This window comes from Salvelinus namaycush, chromosome 12 (assembly GCF_016432855.1).
Source record: "Salvelinus namaycush isolate Seneca chromosome 12, SaNama_1.0, whole genome shotgun sequence".
Classification (NCBI taxonomy): domain Eukaryota; kingdom Metazoa; phylum Chordata; class Actinopteri; order Salmoniformes; family Salmonidae; genus Salvelinus; species Salvelinus namaycush.
Genome location: NC_052318.1, coordinates 15,667,466 through 15,679,519, shown reverse-complemented (window position 1 = coordinate 15,679,519; position 12,054 = coordinate 15,667,466). Strand labels below are relative to the sequence as shown.

Sequence of the window (12,054 nt, the reverse complement as noted above, 5' to 3'; positions counted from 1 at the left end):
GTACCTTAAGGTGTTTGGAAATTGCTCCCAAGGATGAACCAGACTTCTGGAGGTCTACAATTTTTTTTCTGAGGTCTTGGCTAATTTCTTTTGATTTTCTCACGATGTCAAGCAAAGAGAAACTGAGTTTGAAGGTAGGACTTGAAATACATCCACAGGTACACCTCCAATTGACTCAAATGATGTCAATTAGCCTATCAGAAGCTTCTAAAGCCATGACATAATTTAATGGAATTTTCCAAGCTGATTAAAGGCACAGTCAACTTAGTGTATGTAAACTTCTGAACCAGTGGAATTGTGATACAGTGAATTATAAGTGAAATAATCTGTCTGTAAACAATTGTTGGAAAAATTACTTGTGTCATGCACAAAGTAGATGTCCTAACCGACTTGCCAAAACTATAGTTTGTTAACAAGAAAGATGTGGAGTGTTTGAAAAACAAGTTTTAATTACTCTAACCTAAGTGTATGTAAACTTCCGACTTCAACTGTATACTTAGAATACATGATCGGGGGCAATGGGGCACAAGGAAGGCAATGGTATGAAGGAAAGTTTGCTATTCTGGTTAGAGTACAGTATAGCCAATTAATAATCTCAAGAACATTGGTTTAAATCCACAAAATGTATACTGTGGTAGCTATAGATCATACTGCCAAAATGCTATGCACCTTGCTGTTAGGGAAAGCCATGTTAAATCATATATGTTCCTTTGGACAGTGAAGCATGCGAGAGAATAATACCGGATTTTGGTGAGAGAATTGCTGTATGCTACAAAATATTCACCATAGCTTACAAGGCCTTTTATATGTGAGCGATATTTGAGATGTGCATGAGGCATTACACGACTGTTCAATCACTGGGCACTAAGGGTCTTTTTTTTCTTTTTCTTACTTAATTTGCTTTAAAAGAAGTGGTATTATATTTGATTACTGAGATGCCTTAAAGTTTGTCTGCACATATTTAATAATCTTTTGGAAACCATATTGATTATACTAATAAAGTATTTATTGTGGATCTATCTCTTGGCTCATGAATGAAGTGAGACGTAAGCCTATATCGCCCCTATGTGGTCGAAAAAGGATAAAACACACATATTCATTTTGAAGGGAATTATTACACTTTTTGCTGTGATTACTATTTCCTATGAACATTTTTCCTGTTGTCAACATTTTCAATTGTGTTTCAAATAATTTCAATTCAAATTATGATAATCAAATGTGCTAAGGTCTATATTAGCCTATTAGGCTACCAACAATCATGACTTGTTGAATCAAGAAACCATCAATCATAGTAATTAAAAGGAAGGGGGGCAAGGAGTCCCTAGAAAAAGCAAGAACAAGATGGGTGTCAGGAGTGGGGCAGCAGTATTATCATAAGGAGACGTATACTTGGAAAACTGAGGAGGAATGGAGGGAAAAAGAGAGGGAGAGAGGTCTAAGAGAGAGAGGGAAGAAGAGGGTGAGCTCGAGTCAGATAAAAATGGTGGGAAAAATGGAGATGGTTTGTTGAAGAAGAATGGTAGAAAGTGTAAGCAGATGGAGCTGAAGACAGGAGGAGAAACGGAAGTGAATGAGGGTGAAGTATCGGAGGTGGTAGGTGCTGTGAAGTTATCGGAGACCGAGGTATGCACCGAGGATCAGGAAAAAGATGAGTCTGTGACAGTAGGAGTGAAGTTTATTGTTAAAAGTGGACTCTTGCCTTTTGGCTGATCCATTTGTGGTTTCACGGTGGGTGAAAAAAGAGTTGGGTCATGTGGAATCGATGAGGGTAACCAGAAGTGGTCTAATGATAATTGTTTGTGTTTCTGTTGGGCAGAGGGAGAATGCGCTCGTAGTAAAACGAATGGGGGCAAGAAAAGTGAATTGTTTTGTTCTCAAGATAAGGGCACCAACGAAAGGAGTGTTAACTTGGGTAGCAGTAAATTTAAAAGTTAACCAGCTGAGGGGAAAGATTCTTGGTGTATGTGATGCTCGTCGTTTGATGCGACGCAGACAGGGTGGCGAGAGTAGGGAAACAGAAATGTCATTGTCTGTTCTTTTGAGTTTTGAAGTTGAGTCTTTGCCTGACAAAGTGAAGTTAGGATATATAAGTTATCCTATACAAGCGTATGTCCCGAATACATTACGATGTTACAGGTGTCAAGCTTATGGGCATGTGGCAGCAGTGTGTACGATTAATATTGGTCAACCTCTAGTGGAATGTGTTAATTGTAGGGATGCCCATGGAGCTGGAGATCAGAAATGTCCAGTGTGAAAGAGGCAGGTTGAGGTTTCCAGGGTTAGAGTAGTGCAGAAGTTGGCATATACTGAGGCAGTGAAGAAAGTAGAGGAAGATGGGTTAAGGGGGAGGAGTGGTGAGAGTAGTAGAGACATACCAGTACAGAGGGATAGGCCAAAAAGTTATATAAGTTTCAGTAAGATTGGATTTTTTGCATTTATAGCAATGGTTATCAATTGTACTGCAGGGATGGATCAGAAGTCTCAGAAAATTGAGATTGTGGTGGCAGATGCAGAGAGGTATTTGGGTGTGTGAGACTTGACATCAGAAGAGTTACAGGGTTTGTTAAGTGTTGATGTCCCACCCTTTCAGGATGATGGCATGAGGTAGGAATAAATACATTTAATTAGTGGAGTAGGGTGGTGTTCATTTTATTTGATAGAATTTTGAAATTAGTGAGTAGTGTTAGATGGTAGCGTATTTATTTAGTACATTTTTATTTTTCAAGCAAAGTATAAGGGAGTTGTACTCAAGTCTAGTAGGTGGCGGTAATGCAACAAATTAGATGCCAACTGCCATTAAAACTCATAGAAGAAGATAGTAATTAAAAGTTCTGTGCCAAACGAACTGGTTCGAATAACACGTGTTGATATACAGGTAACTGACTAAATTAAGGAAACACCAAGTGTCTTAATAGGGCATTGGGCCACCATGAGCAAGAACAGCTTCAATACACCTTGGCATTGATTCTATAAGTGTCTGGAACTCTATTGGAGGGATTTGACACCATTCTTCCACAAACAATTCCATCATTTGGTTGTTTGTTGATGGTGGTGGAAAATGCTGTCTCAGGTGCCACTCCAGAATCTCCCTTAATTGTTCAACTGAGTTGAGATCTGAGATGGCCATGGCATATGGTTTATATCATTTTCATGCTCATCAAACCATTCAGTGACCACTAATGCCCTGGGATTGGGTGAACTGTCATCCTATGGGGGCAAAGCCATGGTAGCCAAAATAATGGCCCCAGCATTTTATACATGACCCTAAGGATGATGGGATGTTAATTTCTTAATTAACTCAGGAACCACACCTGTTTGGAAGCATCTGCTTTCAATATACTTTGTATCCCTCATTTACTCAAATGTTTCCACTATTTTGGCATTTACGTGTTTAACCAACTGTCGTGAAAGTGCGCCCACTTAATTAGGCGTGTCGCAGTCTATCTGTATGGCCTAATAGCCTACGGGGGTGTTCGGTAAGAGCAACTTGGGTATTTCCTCTTCATTTCCCCCCGCCTTCTTGTACAGGCGGATTGTGTGCCTCTACTCCGTTTTTTTGTGATAACAGCTCGGGGAACTGGCAGATAGTCCTACCGCGAGCAAGAGATGGGGAACACGGTAACGAGGGATGACTTCGAGTGGGTATATACGGAGCAACCGCACTGTAGTCGGAGGAAGCAGATATTAGGTAAGCAGCCTATTGTCTGACGTCCGTATCAATCGCCTACTGCTCAAAATATATTGGCCAAAGGAATGTCATTTTGTTGTCTTGTCGAATGGCATATGCTTGCTTACTCCTGTAAAATCCAACAGCTGCTTCCTTAGGCTTAGCCATACTGTCTAACTAGGCTATATACATCTCACAATATGGATAAGCCTTTACATAGTCTCTAATATATTAACTTTTAATTCATTACATTTTCTTTAACCATTGTTTTCACTGATTTACTCTTAATTCAATGAAGCCTGATCATGTTGTACCGCCAGAAAGATGCCGTTCCCATGCAATGGTGACGAGAGTGATCACCAGCATTCACATCCTACATCAATGACCACTTCACTGATAAACTATAGGTTCGGGTATTTTGATTTGTTGGGACATGACATACTCGTGTATTCCTCCTGTTATCTATAGTCTTGTAAATATTGTCTTAGAGGCACAGGATCTAGCCAAGACCGAAACAGGTGTGACCACCTGTTTGACAGGTAAGACAAGTTTTCCTTGCCAAGTAGTGGGAAACTTGGGTTCAAGGTGAGGAAATGCAGATACTACTTTCGAATGGGAGCTTCTAATTTGAAAGATTTTGGCCATCTTGCTCCGAGGCACTACACAGACAAATATTCATACTATTAGTTAGCTTTAAGTTTATTTCCTAAATTGCAGTCCCATCATTTTGATGTGAGTTTAGCCCAATGGACAGATTTAAGTCATTGTATGATTCTGTTGGCCAGTGTGTCTGAGATTACTCTGATTTTAAATGCACTATTTAATCCTCCAATAAAATGTATTTGTAAAAAGGGCTTTATAAATACATCAGCAGATGTCACAAAGTGCTTATACAGAAACCCAGCCTAAAACCCCCAACAAGCAAGCGATGTAGATGCACAGTGGCCATGGAAAAACTCCCTAGAAATGCAGGAACCTAGGAAGAAACCTAGAGAGGAACCAGGCTCTGAGGGGTGGCCAGTCCTCTTCAGGCTGTGCCGGGTGGAGATTCTAAGAGTACATGGCCATTTAAGGCCAGATTGTTCTTCAAGATGTTGAAAGGTTCATCGATGACCAGCAGGGTCAAATAATAATCAGTGGTTGTAGCAAGTGCAACAGATCAGCACCTCAGGAGTAAACGACAGTTTGCTTTTCATAGACAAGCATTCAGAGGTCGAGACAGTAGGTGCAGTAGGGAGAGTCGAAAACAGCAGGTCCGGGACAAGGTAGCACGTCCGGTGAACAGGTCAGGGTTTCATTGCCGCAGGCAGAACAGTTGAAACTGGAGCAGCAGCATGACCAGGTGGACTGGGGCCAGCCAGAAGTCAAAGGGCTGTTCAATGTCCAAATCCAATTTTATTTGTCACACACATGGTTAGCAGATGTTAATGCGAGTGTCGCGAAATGCTTGTGCTTCTTGTTCCGACAGTGCAGTAATATCCAATAATTCCCCAACAAGTACCTAATGCACACAAATCTAAAGGGGTGAATGAGAATATGTACATGTAAGTATTAGCGGTCGACCTATTAATCTGCATGGCTGATTTCAAGTTTTCATAACCGGTAATCGGCATTTTTGGGCACTGATTACATTGCACTCCACGGGGAGACTGTGTGGCAGGCTGACCACCTGTTAGGCGAGTGCAGCAAGGAGCCAATGTAAGTTGCTAGCTAGCATTAAACTTTTTTTATAAAAAAACAATCATTCTTAACATAATCACTCGTTAACTACACATGGTTGATGATATTACTAGTTTAACTAGCTTGTCCTGCGTTGCAAATAATCAATGCGGTGCCTGTTAATTTATCATCGAATCACAGCCTACTTTGCCGAACGGGTGATTTAACAAGCGCATTCGCTAAAAAAGCACTGTTGCACCAATGTACCTGACCATAAACATCAATGCCTTTCTTAAAATCAATACACAAGTATATTTTTAAAAACCTGCATATTTAGTTAAAATAAATTCATGTTAGCAGGCAATATTAACTAGGGAAATTGTGTCACTTCTCTTGCTTTCTGTGCAAGCAGAGTCAGGGTATATACAGCAGTTTGGGCCGCCTGGCTCGTTGCAAACTGTGAAGACCAGTTCTTCCTAACAAAGACCATAATTAATTTATAATTTTACATAATTATGACATAACATTGAAGGGTTTGCATTGTAACAGCAATATTTATACTTCTGGATGCCACCCGTTTGATAAAATATGGAACGGTTCTGTATTTCACTGAAAGAAAAGTGCTTTGTTTTCTAAATGATATTTTTGGGATTTGACCATATTAATGACCTAAGGCTTGTATTTCTGTGTTTATTATAATTAAGTCTGATTTGATATTTAATAGAGCAGTCTGAGCGGTGGTAGGCAGCAGCAGGCTCGTAAGCATTCATTCAAACAGCACTTTCCTGCGTTTGCCAGCAGCTCTTCGCAATGCTTGAAGCACAGCGCTGTTTATGACTTAAAGCCTATCAACTCCCGAGATTAGGCTGGCAATACTACTGTGGCTTTAAGAACATCCAATAGTCAAAGGTATATGAAATACAAATGGTATAGAGAGAGAGAGTCTTATAAGTTCCTATAATAACTGCAACCTAAAACTTCTTAACTGGGAATATTGAAGATGATGTTAAAAGGAACCACCAGCTTTCATATGTTCTCATGTTCTGAGCAAGTATCTTAAACGTTAGCTTATATTGCACTTCTACTTTCTTCTCCAACACTGTTTTTGCATTATTTAAACCAAATTGAACATGTTTTATTATTTATTTGAGACTAAATAAATGTTTATTTATGTATTATATTTAGTTAAAATAAGTGTTCATTCAGTATTGTTGTAATTGTCATTATTACAAATATATATAAAAATCGGCCGATTTAATCGTTATCGGCTTTTTTTGGTCCTCCAATAATCGGTATCGGTGTTGAAAAATCATAATCGGTCTTAGTATATGGATGAGCGATGGCCGAGCGGCGTAGGCAAGGTGCAATAGATGGTATAAAATACAATATATACATGAGTAATGTAAGATATGTAATCATTATTAGTGGCATTGTATAAAGTGACTAGTGATCCATTTAATAAAGTGGCCAGTGATTGGGCCTCCAATGTAGGTAGCAGCCTCTGAGTTAGTGATTGCTGTTTAGCAGTCTGATGGCCTTGGTTGAAAAATGGCTTCTGTCTCTCGGTCCCAATTTTGATGCACCTGTACTGACCTCGCCTTCTGGATGGTAGCGGGGTGAACAGGCAGTGGCTCAGGTGGTTGATATCCTTGATGATCTTTTTGGCCTTCCTGTGACATTGGGTGCTGTAAGTGTCATGGAGGGCAGGTAGGTTGCCCCCGGTGATGCGTTGTGCAGACCACACCACCCTCTGGAGAGCCTTGCGGTTGAGGGCGGTGCAGTTGCCGTACCAGGCTGTGATACAGCCCGACAGGATGTTCTCGATTGTGCATCTGTAAAAGTTTGTCAGGGATTTAGGTGACAAGCCAAATTTCTTCAGCCTCCTCAGGTTGAAGAGGCGCTGTTGCGCCTTCACCACACTCTCTGGGTGAACCATTTCAGTTTGTCTGTGACAAGTTCCTTGGCGTACACAACTTTCCACGTTCTCCACTGCTGTCCCTTCGATGTCGGTCCTGGAGGGGCAAAGCACATCTGGTTTTCATTCTTTTCTTATAAGGGACTAATTTCTGGTCCTAGAAACCAGGTGAGTGCAATTAACTGACTGGTAGAAACAAACCAGAAGTGTTTTGGCCCTCCAGGAGAGGAATTGAACAGCCCTGTTTAGATGTCATAACACTATAAATAAGGTATCAATAACTATTTATATCTGCCAAATCATCTTCTGAAATCAGCTGCATTATAATATTAAGTCTGTCACGAGAGACCAGTGTAGAAGTAATACTGTACCTCAATTTGTTTTTTGTTTTTTTCCCCCACACCCCCTCCTTTCCTCCCTCCATAGCCAAGCACCCGGAGATCAAGTCCTTGATGGGCCCTGACCCCCAGCTCAAGTGGGTGGTGACAGCCATGGTCCTAACCCAGGTGCTCTGCTGCTTCCTGGTACGCGACCTCAGCTGGAAGTGGCTCATCTTCTGGGCCTACATGTTCGGCGGTTGCATCAACCACTCCCTCACGCTCGCCATCCACGACATCTCGCACAATGTGGCCTTTGGGAATAAGGACGCTATGCGCAACCGCCTTTTTGGCATCTTCGCCAACCTACCAATTGGCGTGCCCTACTCCATCAGCTTCAAGAAGTACCATGTGGACCACCACCGTTACCTGGGTGGCCACGGACTCGACGTGGACGTCCCGACCCACCTGGAGGCTCATCTTTTCAGCTCCCCGGCCCGCAAGATCCTGTGGCTCTTCCTGCAGCCACTATTCTACGCGCTTCGTCCCCTGGTGGTGAACCCCAAGCCTGTAGGCAGGCTCGAGCTGTTGAATTTAATGGTACAGCTAGCATTCAACGCTTTCATAGTGTACCTCTGGGGGCTTAAGCCTCTGGTCTACCTGATAGCAGGTTCGCTGTTGTGCATGGGACTGCACCCGATCTCGGGGCACTTTATCGCCGAACACTATATGTACCTGAGCGGGATCGAGACGTACTCGTACTACGGGCCGCTGAACTATATCACCTTTAATGTGGGCTACCACATGGAGCACCACGACTTTCCCAGCATCCCCGGCAGCCGCCTCCCTCAGGTAACTCACTTTTCATGAAGGATAAACTGACTGATTGTTTAAGATGGTGATTGTAAGATATTAACTAGACTTGGTTCAAATACTTAAAATCCTTTGTTACTTTGAGTGTTTGCTTGAGTTTGCCAGGTGGGCAGGGTTTGACATTTTGTTTTTTACTTTTCTATTTGTTTAATAAGCCAGACCACATCAAATGGGCACAGATAAAGTATTTGAAATGATTTCAAAGTAACCCTGGTCTGGATGTGAATTATGATGTGGGTGATGTAGGATATCAATAGTGAAATGTAGCCACAGTTTTCTGTTGACTAATGTGCCCTCAGTATCATTCCGTTTAGGGCAAACCCCTGGCCCTAATGATCGCTGAATCATACCAGTCACATGGCATTCAACTCTAAACCTTGTTGGCATTCCACTGACAATTGTGAAAGATTCAAGGCCCATATTCATAGTGTCTCAGACTCGGACTAAGAGTCACCTGTCCATATAATCTTATTTATATGATCTAAAAAGCAAAACTGATCCCAGATCAGCACTGACAAAGGGGAATGCTGACAGACTGACATCAAAGGGACAATGAATACTGAAAAAGTTACTACAGTGGTGTGGTGAAACAGAACACATAAATGGCTAGATGGTGTCATCTTGACTGCTGTTATGGATGGAAGCACAACGCTGAGCAATTAACTAGCTTTGTGTGTGTGGCTAACACTATGAATAGGAGCTAAGGTCTGTATTGTTTGTGTACAGCTGTCATTAGGGGGGACTGGTGACACCCAAAACAACTTTGTGGAGATTGTAGAAGTGGAGAAGTTGTTAGCTTACAGTATCACTGGATTATAAGGAGCAATAAAGCAGTTATGGTTGTGATTAATGTATTTTCAAATAAACCATCTCACCTAGCATAGCGGCAGGAAGTAGTGGTACTGAGGGTGCTGCAGCACCCCCTGATAAATCAGAGTAAATAGGACAAATGTTTTTAAAAATGTGGGAGACCTTTATTACTCCTGTATGAGTGGACAATAATAGTCAGCAGCGCAGGGAGAAAATCTCCAAGTAATTTATTTGTATACTTACCTTGAAAGCAGTCTATGGACAAGGAGGGACTGCAATCCACGCTTAAGGCTTGTTTACCTAGCCACTGCCTGCAGCTGTGCTAATAACAGTAAAATAAAACATTTGAACCAGGTCATTGAGCTTTACAATATCTTTCAGACTTTTTTTGGTTATAATATGCTATGGGAACAAATAAGTCATTTTGTACTTTGGGTGAACTATTTCTTCAAGCAACATAAAATGTTAGAAAACCATAGCAGTTATGGAACAAATCCCATGATGCCTCACAACGAGCCTCTAGATATGAGTTTCAGTCATTAACTGTGGAGGAATGCTGCAGGCCCACCCCTATGTCAGCTTCGCTGCCTGGCCATAGTGGTGTTCCTATTCTGTCAATACAGTATCTAAAGCCTTGTTCACACTGCAGAACATAATGCTCATCAGTTTTGTTTTTCAAATACGTTTTGGAATAGCGACTGTCCAAACAAAAAGTTACAAGTGACCAAATCGGATTTATGTGTTCAGACAGCAGTCATTTTCTGACATGGCCACATTAGTGATGGTAATGATGGGTGTGTGCACAGTGGTGTAGGCTGATTGGTGCTTGTGCTTCATATCACCCAGAAGTTAAGGTGACAACAATGCCAGCCATTGACGTTTCCCAGTTGCTCTGAATGTTCAAAATCATATCGTAAGAGAACTTTTAAAGCTTCAAAGAATAAGCTGATCCAACTTTCAAAACAAGTCCTTATTGGCTAGCTCTTTAGCGTTGTAGCACAGTCACAAATTTGTTTGTAAACAATTCACAAGCTAGGTGGTTTGAAATGTGGCTTGAAATTGATCAGATTCCATGTGATTTTTGGCTGTTCAGACTGCAGGAAAATGAACAGAATCGGCTAGGCAATTATTATTTGAGTCACTTCAAACTGCCAATGTGAACATGGTTTAATAACTTGTAGGCCTACTTGTCAGACAGTCCTGTTATGACAGTTAGACAAGACAAAGGCAGACAGAAATGCTAGAATGACAGGGTGACGTAAGCCTCCTTATGAAAGAGGAGATCTCATCTGGTTAGTCTAGTTCTATCCTGACTTGATGACATAGTAGTTTGACAGCTTATACCATATTTTAGGATTGTTGACAAAGTTTTGAACTTCATTCTTGTTAGGAGTGGACATTTTTTAGTTTTCTGGTTACAGGCATGTGGCTCATACATAAATGAAACAACTGACAGGATACATAAGCGGTAATGTGTTTGAACAATGTTCTCCTGTTATGTTTTACCCCATTTATTACTTTTGTTACTATGGGTACAGGTATATTTCACAACCTGTTTGACAAGTTTTATGTTTCAGACTCTCACTTTTCCTCAAACTATTGGCATCTTGATATGCCCTGGTCTCTCCCACTGGTCAAGCTAATCAAATTTAATTTGTATACTAGTTCTTTGTACAGATGGCCTTAAAAAAACATGTATCCCACCCTCTGAGTAAGCTTTGTTTAGGCCCTTCTACCTGGGGTCATGAAATAAAGATATACTGAACAAAAATGTAACTGCATCATGCAACAATTTCAAAGATTTTACTGCGTTACAGTTCATAGAAGGAAATCAGTCCATTGTAATGCATTAATTTAGGCCCTAATCTATAGATTTCACATGACTGGGCAGGGGCGCAGCCGCCTGTGGGGCCCACCCACTTGGGAGCCAGGCCCAGCTAATCATTGAGGTGTGTGTGTGTGTATTTTTAAAATATTTTTGCCTCAGTAGACAGACTAGCCATATAAGGGGCCAGTATTCATAGAGTAGGAGTGCTTATCTAGGATCAGCCGTCCCGTCCATGTAATCTCTTATTTAAAAGGCCAAACTGATCAGAACTTACTGAAATGCTTTGTGAATATTGGCTGTGTACTGTGTCTATTCACTAATAATGGATCCATTGATTATCATCCTCTGTGAGTTCTCATTGCTGTGCTATTTACTCTCATCCCTTCACATTGTAATTAAAATGAACTTTCTCTCGCTCCCTCTTTTGTCCAGGTGAAACAGATGGCTCCAGAGTTCTATGATGATTTACCACAGCATGACTCATGGACACGGGTGCTCTGGGACTTTGTGTTTTGTGATTCGCTTGGACCTTACTCCAGAATTAAACGCACCTTCCCATTGGCTAAGCAAGACTAAGAGCCCATGCTCTTGATCTTCTGACCAATGATCTTCCACAAAAGCGGCTTGACAACCCAGCTGGCGGGGGGGGGGAGTGAAAGGCTTCTCATTACTTGTCCAGATCTTTTACTCTGCAGACAAGACTGGTGTGCTGGTGTCACATTCAACTCACCAGCATGAAAAGACTCTTAACACTTTTGAATGTTATGTTACCTTAGATATACTGTAAACTATGCTATCCAGATTTATTGTATAAACTGGGTAGAATAAAAGGTACTCAGCTGATTGTGATGTCATAGATCATTTATTAATAATTGATCATAAAAAATATTATGGCTGTGATGGTAAATCTAAAAAGTTGCAGTTGTGACGGTTAGATTTTATTTTATTCTCTCCTTCCAAGCCCCCAGAAAAGCCTTCTATTTGT

General features: G+C 41.2%; 1 protein-coding gene across 1 annotated transcript; it reads left to right on the top strand.

The window, feature by feature from the left end:
* Positions 1-3,606: 3,606 nt before the first annotated feature.
* On the top strand, positions 3,607-11,645 carry LOC120056467 (sphingolipid delta(4)-desaturase/C4-monooxygenase DES2-like). Its single transcript, XM_039004636.1, has 3 exons — positions 3,607-3,688; positions 7,668-8,410; positions 11,502-11,645. The coding sequence occupies exons 1-3, from the start codon at positions 3,607-3,609 to the stop codon at positions 11,643-11,645; spliced, it is 969 nt and encodes a 322-aa protein (XP_038860564.1).
* The last annotated feature ends 409 nt before the right edge of the window (positions 11,646-12,054 follow it).